The sequence below is a fragment of the Rhamphochromis sp. 'chilingali' genome, assembly GCF_963969265.1.
Source record: "Rhamphochromis sp. 'chilingali' genome assembly, chromosome: 9".
NCBI classification, from domain to species: domain Eukaryota; kingdom Metazoa; phylum Chordata; class Actinopteri; order Cichliformes; family Cichlidae; genus Rhamphochromis; species Rhamphochromis sp. 'chilingali'.
Window position 1 is genome coordinate 39,974,497 of NC_137936.1, and position 22,191 is coordinate 39,996,687.

Here is a 22,191-nt window from a genome sequence, read left to right on the forward strand (position 1 = left end):
GCCCAGGGTCAGCTCCTACAAAAACCAGAACTCCTCAACCATTTGGGCCGGAGAGAAACTTCCAACGGTTCCTGAAAGAGGAAACCTGTGTGATACATGAGTTAAACCTGGATAAACATCATAAATATATGAGATGGATTAAAAAGTCTGAGACTCTGTGAACAAGACCAAAGCCTGACCGTTTTACTGCCAGCGTTCATCAGCGGCCCCGTCCTGCCTCTTCGCAGGCCGGCTAATTTGGATGAAGGGTTTAAATTTGTCCCCGAGGAGCAAAATTAGCCAACACCTTTAACTGTACTGCGGCTGATTATGAGCAGTAAACACCAGGGAGGACTTGTTATAGCTGAGACATGCAATACAGAAGAGGCAGGAGGATCCAGAGGATTAGGAGGGAGGGTAATCGAATCCACATCCCCGCCATGCAGTCAGGTGTGCAGACGTCAAACGTTTCAAATCGCTCGACAAATATGAGCAAACACAAAAACTACTTTTAATGTGCAGCTCGGCGGCTGACACGCATCGCTAACACGAAGGTCGCTTCAGCAGCTCAGAGCGCTCGTGACGTGCTTCACAGGAAAATACAGCACAGCAGGAAGAGGACGGCGAGGTTAAACCCGAGGAACACCACAGAGGAGTCGGGGGGACTCTCTTGTTGAGGACGCACAATTAAAAAGTTCAGGAGCTGTTTTGGTTTCTGGGTGAAGCCTGGTGTTAAAGTCCTGCTGAGTTCAACTTGCACGTGTCACCAGGAGTCTGTTCATCACCTTCATGCACGAAGAGGAGGAGGAGGAGCGTTCAGACCAGCGTGGGGGAGTTCAGGTGTCTCAGGGTGTTATTCACCAGTAACAGCACGTTAGCACGAAGGTAAAGCTCCCAATCTATGACCGCGCCCACAGGTGGCGAACGGGTTCAAAGCTACGAGCTTCTTCTGCAGGGTGCCTGCCCTCAGCGCGTGGATGAGGAGCTCAGCACGGTGAGCCGTTAAGTCAGCTAAAAGGTTTCAGAGCTTAGATTTGAACCTGTGTCACAAACTCAGACAAACTGTGCTCATTACCCAATCACACAGACCAGTCTGACTAAAGCTTCATGCAGACGAGCTGCGCAGCAGCACTGACGGGTCGTTTATCTCTCAGACATGTTTGGACTGTTCGCCTGGAGAGGAAGAGGAGGATGAGCGTGTTTAAACAAGGGGACGGTCACAGCGTCTGGTACGTTCCCCTGGGGGGGGTCTAGGCGTTAAGGGGGAAGCAACAAAAGTGACCAGGTCAGAAAAAGGAGTCAGGGAGGCAAAACAGTTAAATTAAAGAGTTTTATTAAAGTAGCTCAACTAAGAGAGACGGACAAGCCGTTATCACCATAAAACACCAACAAAACAAACAAAACTCAGGCGTTGGTCAAATAAAGCAAAAAGTCAAAAGGAAAGCGCAGCTCACTAGCTGGAAACCACACTACACAGCTCACTAGCTGGAAACCACACTACACAGCTCACTAGCTGGACAACACACTACACAGCTCACTAGCTGGACAACACACTACACAGCTCACTAGCTGGACAACACACTACACAGCTCACTAGCTGTACCCACACAAAATGGCACTCTGGCCCAGAGCTCACCCTGCTCTGGGCTTAAATACCCTTAATTGCTGATGGGAGTCAGCTGTACAGGAGGGAAAGGTGGCACCTCAGGCAGGAGGTAGTGGGACACGCCCACACAGGCACCCTCAGGAGAGAGAGAGAGGCCCTGCTAGGGCCGTAACAGCGTCATCCTCCTGACCTGCAGCCCCTCCCCAGCCCGACTCTCCGTGCAATATCATCTCTATATTTCTGCGATATCACAGTGATTTATCTTCTGTGCTCAATGCTGTGAATTAATTATAGATCCCAGCCGTGTGTGTCTGTGTGTGTGTTTTCTATCGTTGTTGCTGCGTTGTGTTCAGAGGAATCCTTCAGACAATCTGGTACACCAAGAACGATGGTGCCAGAGCAGCTGAATGTACGTGAACAAACAGGAAAGTCATTGTCAGGCTTTGTGGGTCGTATCCTCTCACGGCTCTACGAGTCGTTACTTTTCTTCACAGTCCTGAGTTTTAAACACATCAACCAACACGTCCTCGACATCCGAAGCCACCTGACCTGAAGTAATGAGCTGACACAGGCCCACAGAGCGTGTGCAGCTTAACAGCTGATTTTGATTTGGTTTCACTCATCATCTAAAGTCTTTTACTCGACTAAATATCGCAAGATTACAGGTTACACACAGATGATTGAGACATAACGTGTAAAAGTTAGAGTTGCTCGTGTGTGCGCTCTCCTCTTCCTCCAACATGTCGACATCGTGTCACGTTCTCACGCTGAGTGAATGGCAGATAACAGCACCGCGTGAATGTCATCCATCACTCAGACGCAGATACCTGCTAATCAGTAACATCGCCTACAAACTGGAGCTCGGCCCTCGTGGACGGTCTGTGGGCACAGTGACCTCACAGCAGCCGTTACTGGTCAGATGATGTCATTAAAAATGCTCCAGCAGCACAAACACGAGGTCCAGTCCAGTGAGCTGATTGGGTGAGGTAATCACTGAAAACGCTGCGTGTATGAGACGTGATTGAACACACCTGGAGTAAAGCAGACAGCTGTCCAGTGTTTCCTGCATGTTCAGGTACATGGAGGCAGACGGCCTCCGTAACATGTCGGGAAGTTTGGCTAATCGAGGTTCTGACACTCCACGCCGCTCGTATCGGCGGCCTGGTTGTTGTGCGACGAACGCGCTCTTTGTAAGTCTGCGTGTGTGCGCGCTAAACAACTGAAATGGAAATGTGATTGCGCTCACGCATGCAGAGAGAACAATCGACACCTTGGTTTGCATAAAGCGCCCTCATTTGTGGATGCGAGCGGCGCCCGTGCTGTTCAGAGCTGCAGGGATAAACGTTCAGAGGCAATTTCACGTGTCAGTCAGCGACTGCAGGTTAGATCCACACAGGAGCTGCGGTGTGTGCATGAACAGTCAGTCGAACTGGAGTGATGAACACACGCAGGATCAACGTGGACCAGGAGAGGAAAAACAATAAAACGGAGTGCAGAAGAAGAATCCGAGAGGATGATCACGGCACCATTTATTTAACAAATCCTGTTTCGTTTTTGTGTGCCAGAATCCTAAATATGAACCCTGGTGTCATCTGCATGAAGTGGCAAAGCTCCACGAGATGTATGTGCACGTGTTTGATAAAATACTTCACCTGTGTTTCCCTCCACATGTTTAATAAGCACCTTTACGTTTCAGTATAAAAACCTAAACAAGAAGACACAGATGCTGAAAACTAAGATGCATATTTGGAAACATAAACAACCTCGTGGTTTGTGTGTCCTCTGGTTCAGCTACGTCCTTTTTTACGAGTTAAAACAAGCAGTTTTATCCACAGCAGGAAGCTCCGCATGTTTGATTTAGCAGAGTTTTATCACCTGAAACAAACTCCTCCCGGGATTAAACCGGCGATCTTACTCTCGTCATGCAAACGTGTAAATCACTTGACTTTGTAGAATCAGAATAGAAACTGAAAAAGGTGAAAAACAAAAGTTGTGCCAACATCTGAACCGTAAAGTCATGTGATCTTTTCATTGATTAGAAGAAAATAAGAAAACATTCTCCATCAGCTCAGTCCCACGCTGGGCTTTTATCCTGCTGAGCAGCCAATGAACTAATGTCTTGAAAGGTAAACAGACCTCTAAGTAAACAACCGGCCCGCTCCAGCTCCTATAACCAAAGAGGTGGAACGAGGGTTAACACCACCCACTACAGCTTTCAAGCTAACAAGACTCATCCGTTCGTGCTAGCATTAACAGTGCCTGCACACATACACGACACACGCGTGACACATATTCACAGCATCTAGTAAAGACAGACGAAATGATGACAGCAATGAACTGAAGCACACAACATCAGGGTGGGTAAAGATATAATTAGAGTTAGAAATGACTCCGAGCAGGGGAATTGTAGCAAAGGTGAGAGGTCAAAGGTTTACCCCAGATTTATAGGGCTGCACCAAAGAAGAAGGATGAGGAGGGGCTCTAACTACAGGCTTGGAGGTCCTAACATTCAGTACACCAGCAACAGTTTGTGTAATTATAACGACATGTAATTTATGACCTGGTAACACTGCCATCAGGGGCAGACGGTCCAGACAGAGACAGACGTGAGACGGCTCAATGCAAACAGGCACCGTGATGCCAGGCTGTTCACAGTCATTACAGAACAAAGTCATAGCCTTTAGTTTGTTTATTGAACTGAGACAGACAGAAACATCTGTCCAGCTCCGGCTTTCTCATCTTTTACCGGGGAGTCGATGTGATCCCGGCAGAGAGTGACACTGAGCCTGATATCAGGTGGATTCATCTCAGCGGTGATCCACGTCAGCTGTTGCCTTCCAAAGAGGAGAGGAAATCTGACAGTGTGTACACGGAGAATATGTTTTCTGATTTCATGTCTCTGTAAATGGAAATAAGGGGTTTTTTATTTGTATGACGACACAAAGCAAACATCACAAAACAAGTTATTACTCGAGTGTTTCTCACACATTTACTTTACCTGGAAAACTCATTTTAGCGTTTTTCTTTTTCAACGTCTGAACAACGACATCTAGATTTATTTTGAAATCCTCTGAAGCATCCTGCTCATTAACAGTAGCAGCTTCCTGTGTGAGTGGGTGATGTCACCAGCTGCAGGCCTGATGTTAATGTTAACCTCGGTCCAGCTGTGCAGGGAGTGACACTCAGTCGTACCTATAAGCAGCAACGCAGCCGCTGTTATAGAGGAGACGCGGAAAAGGCGAAGACAAAAAATGTTGCAGCTGCTGCTGATTCACTGGACTCGTCTCAGTAAATGTGTGTTCGGTGAGATGTGGGAGGTAGTTTGCAGAAACTTCACTTAAATTACGACCACGGCAGGTTCACACAGAACAACAAACTGTGTAATTATTACAAATGACTCGAGGTCCCCACAAAACGCCGCTCCCACATCTTTCAATCAGAAACATCCTGTCGCGACGAGCACTGCTGGATTCTTATTGCAGAGCTGTGGCGTCACGTGATTCTTGAGGCTAAACGATTCAATCACGGGAGTCTGAGTCTCGCCATCTCGTTAGCGGATCCCGAGATGCCCCCAGTGAGAAGGTCTGACCTGCTTTAACAGCTGTGTGGAGGAGCTGATTAGCAGCCACAGCTGGACTAACGTCGTCCTCACGTGTCGTTTCCGCCGTCTGCTGGTTTCAAACTGTGATGAAACATCCTGAGCGGCTCGCCAGAGGCCGGCTGGTCCGAGGCGTGACAGTCCAATTAAAAGGTGAGGAAATACGATGTGTCAGAGGATGTCTGATGCAGGCCCACTCTGACACCCCCACAGCGCTAATAACCAGTCAAAATGTCCGCCTTGCTGCTCTGCCTCCTCGCCCGCCGCGTCGTGGCTGCTCGCCACGTTTCTTCCCGTCACTTTGCTGACACTTCTCCACCTCTGCTTCCTCTTCCTCATCACACAAAGAAAGGCACAAAGATCACCCGAAAAACACCTGAATGTGATTCTTCTTGCACCAGTAAAAATCCTTCTGACTGCAAATAAAGACTCTGACCAATGACACGGCTGCTCTGTGGTCACCTGTACCAACAGGCTGAGCTCCAGTTTACCGGAATAAAGTTCCAGGATTTTAATTGGATGTTGGATATCTGTGTGCTGCTTGATAACAGAGCTAGCTAGCCTTAGCTTTCCTTGGTCACTCTGGATACAAAATCACCATGGCAACGACCCAAACAGTAGCACCGAATAACCTCGCATGTTTGATGCTCTGGGTTCTCGTGCTGTAAGGCCGAGTGGTCGTCTCCACCCGATGAGGCGTGGATGAAGGTGTGACGGAGGTCGGCTTCTCTCCGATTATTAAACCCGTCTTTCTGCAGACGCTGGTGTCACTTTGTTGCTGCGTTTGTAGCGTCACCTGATCTCCTTTGGCCCAATCACCTTTGGTTTAGGCTGAGGCCTCAGCTGATTGGGGCTGACGTCTGCGACAGGGACTTCCTGTTTCTGCACAGGAATCAGATTTTTGAACGTGTGTTTTTATTGCATAGATGTGATTATACAGCAGCTGTAATGACGGCGATGTTTCTGTGGGAGATGAAGGAAAAGCTTGTCACTCAGACTCTTCCGACTTTAACTTGATGTCTTTGTTGGTGTCAGAAACACAAAAAACTGAACCCTCAGTGTTCTCGCTGTCTCACCCTTCAGCACCTCCTCTTCCTCCTCCCAGGCCCATCATTTTCTCCTCTTCTACCTTTCTCCATGTCTCCTGCCAGACAGCTAAAAACCAGAGGGAACACTGATAGCAGCCTACGCTGTCGGCACGCCGTTACTAAATTGTCACGTGTCTGAAAGAACGACGGCCGCTGCAGCAGAAACAGTCGTTCAGGCTGCTCGTCGTGTCGGAGCGGAGGCCCGAGGAAACAGACAAGAATGCGAGTTAAAACCTCGGCGTGGATTAAAATCGTGTGACGTTCGGTCCTCACGCAGACGAGCTAAACCACCATTTGAATGAATCCTCTCAGCAGGGCCGTCCTTTCACGTCTCAGAGTACTTTCTGGAGAGGTCCACGCGCTCGTAGGCGGCGATGTCAAACTCGCCCGACAGAATCCTTTCAGTTTCCACCGCCGCGCTGCATAATTGAGCTCCCGATACCGACTGCCAGCATTCGCTGTGTGCCAAACCGGTCGCCAGCACAGCGTCACGGTTTTGTGTGGTGACACGGGGAGGGGTGCAGGTGAGGTGGGCGACAATATTTATTCATGCAGGTAGTTCCACACGGAGCTGGGAAGGAACCGACGAACAAAGGCGACAAACCGCCATTAAAAAAACAAAAACATCCTTAAATTCACTCGTAGCGTCTCCACAGCTGTGAGGAAGTCCGCGTCATGGATCAGAGACACGTGGGAGCAAATCCAGTAAGCCTGCAGAAACCAGTCCGACAAACATCAGTCAGTCAGCGTTTTGCACTTCCTGCTCTCGTTTCGAGTCGGTGTGTATCGGCTGCGTGACGCACACCCACACCTGCATGATTAATAATGATGTACACAAACTGTGCAGGGCTTCGTCTTTAGCTTGTAGCCGTTAGCAGAGCACGGTAAGCAGGAGGAAACCTGTTTCTGTTTTACGTGAAGCTCATTTTTGCTCTCGTGTCACACTTTTTGAAGTCACTCGACCTGAGTTACATTTCGAGTAAGTTTCATCAGCTGAGCCTACGCAGCCATGTCCGCTCACTGCTGTCGTAAAAATGGAGGCGGATCAGAATATGAAACGGGGGTTCGCCCGCGTGTGTTCAGTACGTCTGTGGGAGGAGCCACAGATCGAGCCAAAGTGCAGTGTGCGACTGCACGTGTAGGAAACCTGAAACCAGATTTCATGATTAAACATCATCACCTGTTTGTTCCTGAAGGGGCTGAAAATGAAGCTGCTGCGTGACGAGAGAGACACTCAGCACAAACCTGCAGGAGTCGCGTGCATGTGTTGGAGGCATAAAGCCGCCTCCTGCTGAAGGACGCTGCAGGCAGGGACCGTTTACAGGGGGTTGGATCTGCAGCAGCTCTTCTTTGACTCCAGTCACTCTGCTCCATGTTTCTTGTTTTTTGTCACAATCGGGATGATTTTCCGATGGGCACACGCTCACGTCAGGCTTTAGCTTGTTGAGGATGCATCGATGGCGTGGGGATAAGTGGGGAGGGTGTGATTGTGGATGAAAGCTTGAGTCTTGTGGAAACACTTTGTCTCTTTGTTCGAGCAGACGAGCAGGAAGCAGAATTCTGTAATTCTGCGCTATTATATTCAGCTGTCTCACGCTGAAGCGCTGCTTCTTGTGACGATGAGGACATGCATGTATGACGTCTGCGACGTCTGCGTGGGTTCATCAGAACGAGTTCAGAGGTCACGCTTCGTCCTTCAGTGAGGAGACCGGAGCTAAGACCGGCCGTGGACCCAAACCAGAGAAACCTCAGGGTTAGCGTGAGCTCACCTCTCAGCATAAACGGGTCACAGGTTAGCCACATGCTAACTAAGCGCGTCACCTTCTTACATGTCTCCTGTTACAAGATTGGAGAGGCTGAAGAGGTGAAAGCGGTGGGCGAGTGACGAGTCTTTAATACGTCTACGGACAAAAACCAAAGACTTTAAAGTCAGCTGGTGAACACATCACAGCCTGAGGGTTTTCTCAGGTCTTCTGTTTCCTTCTGTATCCATAGAAAGCATTTTATGGTTGTGCTTGTAGTTTTGTAAATCTTTGTAATCTGGTGTTTCTTACAGATTCTTCGTGTTTCTGCTAACACGGTGTCGCTGCTTCCTTCTGTGATATCGGATCCTGTTTCGTTTAGTTGTCGTCTGTCTTATTTCCTTTGTCATGGTCTTAGTGTCAGCTGTGCCCTGGTGTTTCCACGCTGTATCTCCTGTGTCTATTTAAAGATGACGTCTGCACCTGTTCTCTGACTGCCCTCCTGTTGCCCTCCCTTGTGTGGGCTCTGCTGCCTTTTGGTTCCCTGCAGCACCTTAATAAAGAGCCTGGTCTCACAGGTGCACACAGGTGTGCTGCTTTCATTCCAGGGTGTTCAAGCATTTATGGAAGCTGCTGTTTCTTTAGGTCCAGTCTGGATTCGAGCGTCCGTCTGTTTGCTCTCGTGTGCACTGACTCGTGCTCGTGCACATTAATACCCGGCGGTCCTGTAGGAGTCGTCGGGTTGGCGAATCATTTTGCTGCTCTCGCCACAGTTTGAATCAAACGTGGTAAATAGAGTGTCAGTTAAACACAGCAGCGACTCGAGGTGCTTTATACTATAAATAACACAATAACAGACGTCACAAAATAAGCTGTTAATGAAACACCGCCTGGTCTGAGTTGTTAGTCCATCAAAGCGTTTGAATAATGTCCCAAATTTGGTTCTAAGCCAAACATTTTTAGGTGTTATAGAAGGCGAGGTGTAATGGTGCATGGCTGTGAATGTTTTCCTGTGATAAATGCAGACTGAAGCTCGGTTCTCCTCTTCCTCGGCCCCTTAAGCCCATTAGCAGCGAGGCGCTGAACGCTGTGACGCCGACCGATCGGGTATTTCTGGGTTTGGGAGAAGCTGAGTCAGCTGGCTGAGACTGCGTTTCTTTGAAAGACTGGAACATCTCTGCGACGGCACGAACACATTTCTGTCTGAACAGGTTACAGAGCCATAAATATGTGGACTCGTGTGTTTGAGGGCCGACGAGCGGCTGCAGTAAGAACGTCTCACGCTGCGACCGACGTGTGAAAAACAACATGTCCTGTCCCTGTGTAAAACACGCCGTGGCTCTCATTAAAGACACATTCAGGCGCCGCCGGTGTCCTGACCTCTTGTTTTACAAGCTGTCATCCGGTGAAACACGGAAACGACAAATTTAAATGAAGCGTCGTCTCCGCGCGACACCTGCTGCGAGTAGGAGTCCTCATTAATGTATCGCTGACATTAATAGTGATGAAATATTCTGCAGCACCATCTGGCAGGCTGTAAGTCGTGCATCAGAGCGGAGGGACGGCGCTCTAACGTGTTTATTAACGTGACAGCGACACGTATGTTGGAGCGGCTCTCTGACAGGCTGACAGGACGACTCCAACCGTCAACACCGCTCTTACCTCTGCCGGGACAATCTGGCGTCCCGTGGCCCTCGTGGGGCTGCTCCAGCTGCGTCGTGGACCTGATGGTGGTCAGAGAGACCAAACCCGGCCTGAGACATGTCTGCAGTAAGCGAGACGGTGCGCTGCCATCAGAAACACATCCATCGCCCTTTTCTGTGAGCGTGCGGGTTCACACGTCTGACCCGTGACAGGTGGTAAAGAGCACTTATGTATATGTGGGGATTGTTTGCAGGAAGTATCCTGGTCCATTTGATCCCCTCTGGCTCGGGCTGTTTGCCTCCTCTCGCACTGACCCAGCGTTTCACCGCAGCAGTCAGAGGGGGGATGAATAATTTAGCTGTGGTGGGCTGCCTGGCCAGCACCGCCGCCGCTAACCCACATAGCAGCGCTCTCAGTGGGCTGCCATCAGTGTGGGTTTGGCTGGAAGGGACAGACCTGCTGTGACAGCCAGTAAACAATTAATGGTCCTCGTGTGGGGAAAGGCTCTGCTGATAAACCCAGGACTGAGCTGTGGACGCCTTTGTTATAAAAATAACTTCATTCATAGCAGATGGTAGAAACGGTGTTAAGAAATAAAGGAGCAGATAAATGGAGCGAGTCAGCTTTAAGCTGAATGTTTTCATGTTTCTGCTCTTTGAACTTTGAACTTTTGTGTTTGTAACCTGTCGTGTTTTTGTCCACGGGGGAAAATGCGACACGATCACTTTCTGGGTGGCTGAGGACACGCCTCTCTGTTCTCATCAGTGGGGTTAGCAGGAAGTTGAATCAAGTCAGGAGGAGAGGGCGGGACTTCCTGGACCAATCAGCTCGATAAGTGATGAAGACCAGCACCCTGCCCTCCTCCTCCCCCCGAGTCGGGCTGCAGCAGCAGTCGTTAGCAGTAGCTGCAGGCTCTCCTGGCAAATCCTTGCAGCTCAGGCTGAAGCAGAGAAAATGGCCAACACGAGACGTGTTCAGAGCTGACAGGCGAGCGTCGGGCCGAGGCTCGCCATAAATTACCTGCGATTGTGAGAGCCTTACAGATTCAATCTGAGCAGACGGACCAGCGCCGCCTCGCCGGTTAGATATTTATGAGCCGACATCTGCCACGCAGACCGTGAAAACACAGCCGATGCTGGATCAGCTGATCCGTCCCTGATCTCGGAGACGGAGACGATTAACCGCCGGAGTGCGCACACTTCCACCAGCATCAGGGCCTCACAGCTCAGAGCAGGAAATCAATGCTCACTTCCTGTCCTGGTTCTAACTGGAGCGTGACTGTCTGTGATGTCTGGGAGGTTTCCTCGTGACTCAGCTGGTCTCCTGACCATGAAGTGATGATGTCATAACATGTCATTTCATAACGTTTCCTGTTCAGATGCATCTAATTACACTTAAGAAGAAATGAGGCAACGGCGTCAATGACATGAAGGTTCATTCTTGTAGATGTGTGGCGTGGAGGCTCGCTGGCGTCTCCTCGTGTTCCAGTCACCGTGGTTTTCGTGGGGTTGTCTTTTCCCTCCTGCTGCAGCCTGCATGCTGCTCCGGGCTGATCTGAACTTCTCTCAACATTAAGACTCTCAGCTTTCTCCTCGCCCACGACGCAAAGCAAAGAGTCCGCGGGTCAGAGGCTCCTGAGGATCGGCTCGGGGGGCTCGGAGGGTTAGGGAGCTCCTCTGCAAACCTCCGAGCAGCCGCAGGGAAGTGCTCAGCTTCTCCCATCGAGCTGCAGAAAGAAGAGGAGAAATTTACTGCGTGCTCAGTCTGCTCCACCCACGGCACATTTCTACACAAGAAGTGTGGAAAAATATCCCCAAGCTCGAGGCAGCAACCTCGAGAAAGGCACAGATTTACATCTATCTACAACTCACCTGTTTCAGTTATATTAAATTATTATTATTAGGGGCGTGGCCTCTCTGACCGACAGGTGGTTACCGTGCTAACAGACCGAGCGGCTGCAGGGCGGCTGAGTGTCGGCGCGGCAACGCGCTGAATGAATGAGAGGTCGTCCTAAACGAGCGTGTGCAGGCGGCGTTGCGGCAGATCGTTGCTGCTCCTGTGCGACGTGATGATTGATATTCAGATGATTGGTGCGTCTGCTGTGCGTGCCCCTCTCTGCTCTCACACTGGCTCGGCAGGTTTTCCATTTACAGCCTGATATAAAATTTATAGCCGCTGAGATCGGATAGTCGCTCTCAGTAACACGGTTAGAGTCTGTGTTCGCTGGACGCCGTGGTAACAGGAGAGGCGGGGTTAAAGAACGCAGGTCTGCTTGTTATCCCACATTTAAAGAAGTGAGCTGAATACGACGACGATGATGATGGTGATGATGGTAAATTAGCTTTAAAGCATCAGACGAACTCCTGGAGCCCGACTCTGACCTGTGGAGTCAGGCTTCACCTGAAGGTCTGCTCACGTGTAACACGGGCGCTGCTTTTAGACGTCTGTGTGGTTGTTTGTGAGCATTTGCTGTTCTTGAGTAAACAGAGTTCCTGGTATCCTGGTGTGTTTCTCCGTCCCCGTGAGCAGGACGAAGCCTGTGATGGCTGAGGCCCCTCCTCTCGCTCTGCATGTTGACGGCAGCACGTTTCAGACTGGAGGTTGTTCCTCCCCGGCTGTAAAGTAAATGTGGAGGAGACGGATTAATAAGCAGTCTTATGGAAATGTGTTCACCCTCGGCTCATTAAAACGTACAGGTGGCCTCGTCGTGTCAGGGCCCCTCACAAACAAACCGACCTCCACCCTCGATCCGGTCTAATAAATGCAGGCGCGGAGCAGGAATCACATTTAGCTGCTTGTTAATGCACCACCTCGGCGCTCCGCGGCCTGCCGAGTGATTAATGCTGAGGCGACGCATTCCTGGGAAACACCTGCTCTCTGTCCAGGTGAGCTGTCGTAGAAGCATCGCGCTATCAGAGCTGCAGCGAGGAGACGCATCCTGCTAATGAAACTGTCCAATTAACTCCAGCAGCGGGAAAGCGTGCTGTCGGGGAACAGTCACACATGGACAGCAGTGAGAGGTGTGGAAACTCACAGGTGGATTAAAGTTTCACCGACTCTGAGTAAACGTTTGAGAGGATTTCCCACACACAGCTCAGGTGGGTTTAAACCATTAGACTACCTCATGCAGGGCGCCGTTTTATTGGATTAGCACAAACCACACTTGTAGCTGCTTGGTACATAATATATCATATATCTGAACGGTTTGTTCAGCACTGAGACCAAAAACTGAGAAACAAGTTCAGCTTGTGAAAGTAAATGGACAGCGTGAGCCTGAAGAACCACAAATCTGTCCAAATACTTGTGTGAAAACGTCTCGTAGTCTGTCTCGGGTAGCGTCGCCGTCGTGTCAGCGATGCGGACAGTTTGCTCTGTGCTGCTGTCACAGGTCAGGATCAGTGAAGCCTAAAGAGGAGAAATCGATAAAAGTGACCTGACGCGGCCGCGGTTCATCCGACGCTCGTGACAAACGGTGCTGTCGGCGATTAACTCGCCACGCAGGCATCATTAGTACATGAAGTTAAGATCATTAAGAGAAACCAGCGACCAGTCAAATCATGAATGACTGAATGGATGCACATATTTGTTGGTAGTCAACGATTTGACTAAAGCCACAAAGGGCTGCTTTTTATGAAAACAGCACTTAGGAAGAGAAATAAAAGTCGGTTTTTTTCATGTGCATCCGTCCCATCCATGCACTTTTTTCCATGACTTTGATGTTTTGAGGAGCTCGAGTCCTGCAGAGGGCTGTGAGACACGTCCTCTCCCCCTGAAGGTTGAGACTCCCGGTCCAGTAACCTTCTCTCTATGAGCCGATCCGCTCACATTCATCGGCTGCTATTATTATGAGTGCATTCGGTGGATGCAGCAGTTCGTCTTCGTCTCCACCTGCTCCTCTCTGCTGGTATAAATAGATCAGTTGGAGCTCAGCATCTTTCCCGAGCTTCCACCGGGACATTCCTCATTTAACTGCAAGGAATTAGCATATTAGCGCCACTTTAGAGCCAATCCCGGGCCGCGATGCTGCCAAGCCTCGTCCTGCTTCCACAGGAGTGGAGCCAAAGCAGGCGTCCAAGAGAGATGGAGGGAGCGGAGGAGATCAGAGAGCGCCACGTCTTCCATCTTCAGCCAGCTCACACATCCACCCACCGCTCTCCTCTTTTAGCATCCCTCGTCCTCCGCCTCCCCGCGCTGTGATGAGCGGGGAGAACAAAGGCCTGGAATTCCCTGGGATGGAGGAAAGTGGCTGCGGGCGAGCCGCCAGCCTTCACTTTGAGCTGCTTCTGCCCTGCTGGGAGAGGAAGCGGGTCGTTCAGCGCGAGCTTGTTGGGCTCGAAGGTTGATCTGAACGCCGTCTTCATTCTCACGACGCCAGGAGACTTCCTGTTAGCCGCGCACATCTCAACTGTCTCCCCCGCAGCCTCTCAGCGGGCTGCTTCGTGTCTCGTCGGCCTTCAGCTCAGCACAAAGAGAGAGAGCGACTTGAGGGGGATCAGTTTGTGGGCTTCTGCTTTTTAAGGCATCCTCATGGTCAGGAGCGGCCCGGTGACTCCGCCTCCATCACGCCGTGTGTTATTACTTTGACACTTTGCAGATTTTTGAACGTGTGCAGGATCGATGTCGCGTGTGATCGTGGGGCGCTCCACACCGATTCAGATTTAAGTAAATGATCGATGAGTCCCGCCTCCTCTGAGGACGACCCTCCTCACTGGCCTGTCGCTCGCCCTCCTCATCGTCTCCGTGATAAATTAAAAGTATTAATGGGGCCGCTAATGAGGTAATTAGTTTGTTGAATTAATGGTTAGCTAATGTTTTCGTTCCTGACAGCACACCAGGTGGACCCGGTGGGTGGTATTAATATTAAATCTGTGTTTTTGAACATGAAGGAGAGGCCCAGCTGCTGCCTCGCCTCGCAGACACGCTGCTTCCTGATAAACACAAACTTCAGCTGCCAAACGTGGAAAAGGTGAGAACACCGGTCGACCTCTGAAAATGAAAGCACGCAGAAGCATCACGGTGAAGGCAGAGGCTTCACTATCTTCTGTATTTGTTTTAGTTTCCTTCAGTTACTCAATGTGAGCGCGTGCGACAGATGACCCGGGAGGGCGAGCGTGGCGAGCTCGTTTGTGCAAAGACTTTGCAGGTTTGTTCTGAACCACAATGAGCTGCAGTTCTCACCAGAATGACATCATGACTATCAGAAACACAAACGCCAGCTTGTGCGAGCGTGTCGACGCACTTCCTTTAAAGGAGCGACACAAACAGCTTGCATCCTGCTGCTGTGACGCTGCGTTCGTCTTCTGCGTGGACGAGGCCCAAAGCTCTTCCGTGGTCATTCTCGTCCTTCTCCAACAGGTATTATGTGCCAGCTGGCCCAGCTTCACTAACCCCGCCCCCTCCTGCAGAGCAGGCACACGGATCGCTTCACTGGAGCTGAAAGAGTTTGGACGCCTCAGGCTTTGATTGATTTTAGGACTGAGGAGGATTTGGACTCCTTTGTGCTTGATGAGGTCGGAATGAGCAAGCAGACTGGAAGAAGTTTGGTCTGGGGCGTGTCCTCGGGGCGGATGGCGAGCGCGGGGATTCACGCTCTGTATTAGAAACTGTGCTAAGAGAGAAACGACAGAGAACTGTGTCTTGCATCGTCTCATTTCAGACCCACGTTTCTCAGCCCCGTTCCATCACTCGTGAACCTGCGGCGGGCTGGGGGTGTAATAAGCGGCGACAGGCACGGTACCAGCTTAATGTGTCCTCGGAGCTCGCCTGTCGAGTGAGGCGAGCCACCGAGGGTGGATTCATTGCTGCGAGGAGCAGCTATCTCTGTGAAACACGCCCGGCGCCGAGCCCAGCGACATTTAGAAAGGGCTGCAGAGAGCTGGACGCCGCGGCGAGGGGCGTTTGTGTGAGAGAGCGATACCGAGAGGCTGGAGCTCGTCCACTCACGCTCAAGTGTTTGACTGCTGCTTTTAGCAGAGCGAGGCTGAGTGCAGCCTGCCCGAGCGGCGAAAACAAGATGAATGAACGAGCGGCCGTTTGTCCGTGATTGCTGAATGGGCTCTGGGCAGGCGGCGAGGAGTCGAGCACTCGGGTTTGGCAGAAAGATGTTCAGACGGGAGGAGAGGCTGAGGGGGTGGAGTAAGGCAGAGAGAGCCGAGGGAACATTAAAGTCATCAGTGAGCTCGTGTTTCACCTAAAACACGTGCCGAGTCGTACCTGTGTCTCACCTGTTCAGCCACGCCCCCGAAACTCAGAGCAGCAGAAATAATCAGGTGAAGCTCAGATTCGATGATGATGATTCGATGATATCAGCAAGAACGTCATGAATCAGAGATGCTTCAGACTTATTTATGAGTCGGCACAAACGGCTCTGAATCAGGAAAAACCCTAAACACACAAATAGAAACGATAAAAATGACAAAATGACCAGAGAGCCGCTTCAGCGGGGGTGGAACCGGATCTCGGACGTGACCGCACCCAAACAATGAAGACGCTCAAAGTTTGCTTAGACATTTTTATTGCATCTCGTCATGTTCCCGTGTTTCCATGATCGCCTCGCCCTTATTTTGAAAGTTCCCGTTAACCTGTGAGCAGACTCCTGGTGTCAGACTGTCAGTGGATGATGTTCAGGCTCCGGGCCGTGGCGTCCTGATGTGGACCCTCTGAGGTGCTGAAGCCTTCCTCTCAGCCGTCAGCTGGGCTGAGCTCGGCTGGAAGTGTACCATTCAATTAGGTGAGGTCACTGAAAATTTAATTGGCAGCGAGGTCATTATTTCAGCGGCCGCGGACGGCTCGCCTCGCATCCCTCTCCTCCAGAATATTCTTCTTCTAATGACCCACCTCCTCCTCCTCTTCGGTTGTAGGTGACAGCGAGGTGAGGATGGAGGGCGCAGTAGGACAAACGAATTAACAGCATGAGATTAAAGAGAGGAGCATGCCTGATGAATTATGCAAGCACGAGTCCTGACCGGACTTAATGGGGCCGCTGTGTGGAACGAGGCTTTTAATGTGAAAGCATCTGAGGAGTGTGTGTCTTTGCATGAATTAATCAGTTACATTTAAATAAGTGTCGGGTTACGTGTTTCATGAATTAAACACGTTTGGAGCCGAGACCTCGCTCACCTTCAACAGCCCGTGGGCCGATGTCGCCGCCCACCGCCGCTCTCCTGCTCCCGCCATCGAGCCACACACGCTAACATTAACTGAGAGTCCGGTAATCGGTAACATCACCAGATGAGATGCACGCCAACATGGATTCTTCTTGTAGTTGTAGCTGCTGCTGATTGTTTTCATCTCTTGTGACTTGTGTTTTGGCTCTTTGTGGTCTTTAATGTCTCATGACCTTAGCTGTTGTCTCTTTGCAGTCCTGTTGTGTGTCTTTGTGTCTCGTTTTGGTCTAACATTAGCTTGGGTTGGTGTGATAACGGCGGCACACACAGAGCGGTGTTAAACGGTTTCAAACGCACTCTCTGGTCTGTAGGACGAGGCTCATAAACCGTGTGGCGCAGGTACCCCGCTTCCACCTCGCCGGCCTACTTAATCAGAGAAATGTCAGCGCCTTCACTCGCTGCTCCACTTTCATCCACGTTTTTATGGCGCCAAATTAGATCCTCGCTGATGAGGACTTAAAAAAGCCAGCAGGCGGAGAACCGGCAAGAAACAGAGAGGGGCGAGGAAGATTAGAGGAGGGAGAGGAAGAGGAGGATGAAGGGATGGAGGCTGAGTCAGTCGGTCTGTCAGACTCCTGCTGGAGGTGAATCACAGTCAAGCTGAATGCTGATGGTTTACAAATAAAGTGATAATAACAGTGCTCACACACACAGTGAGTCAGGAAGTGAAAGTGTTCTGCAGCTCGTTGTTTCTGCTTCATTTAGCCGTCCGTCAGCAGGCTGGAAGAAACAGTGTGTTGATGAATGCGTGCACGGTCCCGTGTGTGTGTGTGTGTGTGTTGCCTGATCGCACAAAATGAGCGGCTGTAATGAAATCTGTGATTGCTGCACCGTAGGCGAGCAGGGTCATTGTAATTAAGTGTGATTAGGAGGCAGCGTTTCTCGTTCTCCACCTCTGATTCACTCACAGAGGGGCGACTGCACCGCCTCTCCTCCCACATATGATACGTGTGCACGAACGTGTGCACGAACGTGTGCACGGGCCTCATACGCCTCGGGTAGAGCGACGGATAAGAAGAGATGTGAAGTGACATGGAAATAACTGTCTTTGCAGCAGACGTGTAGTTAACCCAAGTTTGTGCAGAGAAAACAGAAGGAGGGACTTTTATTTTGAAAAGTCAAAATATATAGGGTCTGATTGGCCGCAGTTCTTACAGTTAGCCTCTTAAAATCCACGTTAGCTGATTAGGGGAGGGGCTACCTTTTGTATATACCACTATGGTGACCTGGTGCTCAGCAATTATAGACCTGGAGGTCTTTATGTTGTCCTCCTCGCTCTGCTCTTTGTAAATTTTATGTCTTGTGTTGTGTTACGTGTGTTTGTCGTGTGTTTGTGTCATTGCATGTCAGACAGCTATGAGCACAAACATGGACGCGTCTGCATTAAAGGTCTGAGACTGAATAAAGAAAGCTAAACCCTGGAAGTAGACTGGCTTTCTCATTTCATCAGAGGTCAAAGGTCGGTGGATTTAGCAGCTGTGTTTTAGGATTATGTTGCTATGCTGCAGTGTGCTGTAAGCAACTGTTTACAGGGATTTAAAGGCAAACTTCCAGGGACTGCGTGACACTGACAGCCCCTCAGCACAGTAACAGCTCTTTGATACTGAAATAACTGAGCTGTGACCAACATGGCTGCAGCTGTTCTTCCTCTCTGCTTTCAAGATCAGGCTTCAAACTTTCCTTTTTGCTAAAGCATATAGTTAGGGCTGGACCAGGTGACCCTGACTCCTCCCTTAGTTATGCTGCAATAGACGTAGGCTGCCGGGGGATTCCCATAATGCATTGGGTGTTTCTTCTTCACTCACTATGTGTTAACAGACCTCTCTGCATTGAATCATATCTGTTATTAACCTCTGTCTCTCTTCCACAGCATGTCTTTATCCTGTCTTCCTTCTCTCACCCCAACCAATCACAGCAGATGGCCCCGCCCCTCCCTGAGCCTGGTTCTGCTGGAGGTTTCTTCCTGTTAAAAGGGAGTTTTTCCTTCCCGCTGTCGCCAAAGTGCTGCTCATAGGGGGTCATATGATTGTTGGGTTTTTCTCTGTATGTGTTATTGCAGGGTCGACCTTACAATATAAAGCACCCTGAGGCGACTGTTGTTGTGATTTGGCGCTGTGTAAATAACATTGAAATGAAATGTGAACAGGAAGTGGAATCATGTAGTGGAGAAAGCAGAGGCATTTTTATCGTCAGCTGGATTTTGAGTGGATACGAGATGTTCCCAGTGATTCGTGGAAATTAGCCGTCAGATCAAATTATCTCTGAGACCCTCGACGGGGTTCCAGCGTCGCCGCTCTGGGCCTTAAGTAAAGATCATATCCTTCAGCCACAGTCTTTAAAACACAAACGGCTGGCTACAGGAGCCCGCTGGGCCCAATTCAGAAGGATGGATTGTTTTATTTTCAGGGAGAATATCATCTGTTTTACCCTCTAAATGTGCTGTTATCACAGGCACGGCACATCCTGTTGAGACCTGTGAGTGAGGACTGTGTTATCTCGCTGCTGCAGCTCAGGGAAACATGTCGCCTGGTTTTAGCCTGAAATACAGCAGCTCTGTTCATTAGCGCGTCGCGAGCTTTTGACTTCCTGTGTTTGTTCCGGGTCTCAGTTTATTTGAGGCCCTTCTCTGTTTGCCGAGAGGCTGCAGAGGATTTTTCTGTCAGTCACAGAAGGATTTGAGTGATGTGGTGTGTTTGTCATGCAGGGACTCTGCTGAGGAACTTTCCAACAACACAGTTTTAGTCTTTAATCATTGGCTTTTGGTCAAGATGACAAAAACCGTACAGACTGATCAGAGGGGAAACCGACAAAACTAACAAATGTTCAAAGTGTTACTGTGAGCAGAGAGAAACATGGTCGACACCAGTGCAGCAGTGACTAAAACACTTTGACCATGACGGCCTTCGCTGTGGTGAGCCGACGATCTCAACGACTGTGACCGCTGATTACTCACAGGCGTCGCCACTACGAGGAGATGCAGCGGCTCCGCCCCGCACCATGACAGAAACCTAACGAGTCGGGCTTGCTGATTTGACGACTGCGTTGGTGCCAGCTGTTGTTGTGTGTGTGGTTTTATTTTGTTGACGAGTGATGTGCTGAGGATCGGTGCAGGGCTTCCCGGAGCATCGCACTGATCCACTGACAGCTGTCTGCACGTCCACGGCGAGGGCGAGCTGCTCACACAGGATTCAGTTACTTTTACAAGCAGCAGAGATGTGAGACTCTGGAGGAGATGAAGATCCTCGGCGTGTGACTCTCAGAATAAAACGCTGAAATGGTCAGTCTGAACACGCTGACATGAAACACATCATTTTAGATTCGGTTTGATCTGCTGAGGATGAGCACGCCGCTCAGAGAGAAATCCCTCTGCGTCTGCACGATGACGCTCTCCAGCACGTCCAATGTGCCGATTCAGTTCAGAGAGCCGCCGCTGCAGCAGATGCGGCCCGCTGGGTAATAATGGAGGGTGAAGGAATCTGTCAGAGACGCGAGAACAGCGAGGAGATGGTGACGCTCTCACACTCAAACAGTGTTTAATGGATCTAATTCATGTTCAGCGCTGCCCCGTTTTTAATTAGAAACTCTGGACGGGCCGGACGGCGTGCAGACGGAGCGCGCTCACAAATCTCACATGCTCATAAATGTCTTATTTTTATATGAGGCAAAGATCAAATTCAGCTTCTTCTTCTGATACATTCATGGAAACCTCCATCTGGGGTCTCCGCCGCCTGTTTGTTTTGACCTCTGACCCCCTGGAGGTTCAGGTCTCACACGGAGGCTCGCAGCGGCGCCGTCCTCCCACACAAGCGCTCGTTAATAGACATCAGTGACGAGCAGAAGGTCAGTAAATCCGAGTCCTCTGCCGTCGTCACAGCGCATTAATGTCAGATGGGAATGCCAGCGTGTAGGATCATCGCTGCCTCTGATTGGCTGTTTCGTTTTCCTGTCAGGGCTGCCGATCGATGCTTCAGCTCTCCCGTCATCTCTCTCCTCGCCTCAGAGGCGTGGACCGTCCTCGCCTCCCAGCTCACCTCGCCGTCTCAGATCAATGCTGGCCGAGTTTTATTGAAGCCGGCAGGGGGCGAAGAGGAAGTCCACAGGAAGTCCAGTCATGTTGATGTGATCCATACAAAGCGATTCACACTTCATAATAATCCTTCTTTGTCTTATTCTGGGCCTTGTAACCGGAAGGTCGCTGGTTCGATCCCTGGGCTCTCTGTCCTGGTCGTTGTGTCCTTGGGCAAGACACTTCACCTACCGCCTACTGGTGTTGGCCAGAGGGGCCGATGGCGTGATACGGCAGCCTGGCTTCTGTCAGTCTGTCCCAGGGCAGCTGTGGCTACACCTGTAGCTGCCTCCACCAGTGTGTGAATGTGAGAGTGAATGAATAGTGGCATTGTAAAGCGCTATATAAATGCAATCCAATCCATTTGAGCCGTAAAACAAACGTGTTCAGCACCTCATGTTCACAACTCCTGTTCAGACTTCTTCAGTACAAAAACGATCAATAACTCCAGTTTTTATTAGCGGCTGAACAACAGAACCAATCAGCGTTAATATTAATGAGACCTCGTTAACCTGCAGCTCAGGCTGATGAACAGCCGAGCAGCAGAAGGTCCTAAAAGCTCGTGAAAACATCTAAACATGTTAATAAAAGCTTTGAATATTGTAACAGTAATAAAATGTGGTAAAAGTGGTTTTATAACTCTTATTTACATATATATAATTATCACAATGTGACATATACACCATAAAATGTTAAGAAAAGCATGAATTTACTTTATAATTTACCAGCAGATAAATACACATATATGTAATCATTTATAAGGGAACAGTCAAACACGGTCACACCATCTTATCATCAGAGCAACAGGAAAAGCTCACGCCATAAGTGATCACATGACGGCGTCAGGTTGAAGCTTACATGAAGTCGTTTTTCGAGATGACACGTGAACATCTGGCCTGTTTTTATGTTCAGCGTGCGCTCGTGTTGTTTTGGTTCATGCTGCAGACTCATCTCGCCATCATACAGATGTTTATAATAATCACCTGTCCAGTCATTCCCGAAGAATCCTTCTGCGTCACCTCCACGCTCCCCTCCTAACATCCCCTGTTTCCTTCCACTCTCCTCCTGCAGATCCCTCAGATCAGCTACGCCTCCACGGCGCCAGAGCTGAGCGACGACCGGCGGTACGACTTCTTCTCTCGGGTGGTCCCTCCGGACAGCTTCCAGGCTCAGGCCATGGTGGACATCGTCAAGACCATGGGCTGGAACTACGTCTCCACGGTGGCGTCAGAGGGCAGTTACGGCGAGAAGGGCGTGGATGCCTTCATGCAGCTCTCCAGAGAGGCGGGTAAGGTCTGCACG

General features: G+C 50.1%; 1 protein-coding gene across 1 annotated transcript in view; it reads left to right on the forward strand.

The window, feature by feature from the left end:
* grm7 (glutamate metabotropic receptor 7) overlaps nt 1-22,191 on the forward strand; it is a 159,612-nt gene that overhangs the window by 34,165 nt on the left and 103,256 nt on the right. The window contains exon 2 of the mRNA XM_080892501.1: nt 21,961-22,177. Coding sequence (XP_080748627.1) covers nt 21,961-22,177 — 217 coding nt within the window. The remainder of the gene's footprint in view (nt 1-21,960; nt 22,178-22,191) is intronic.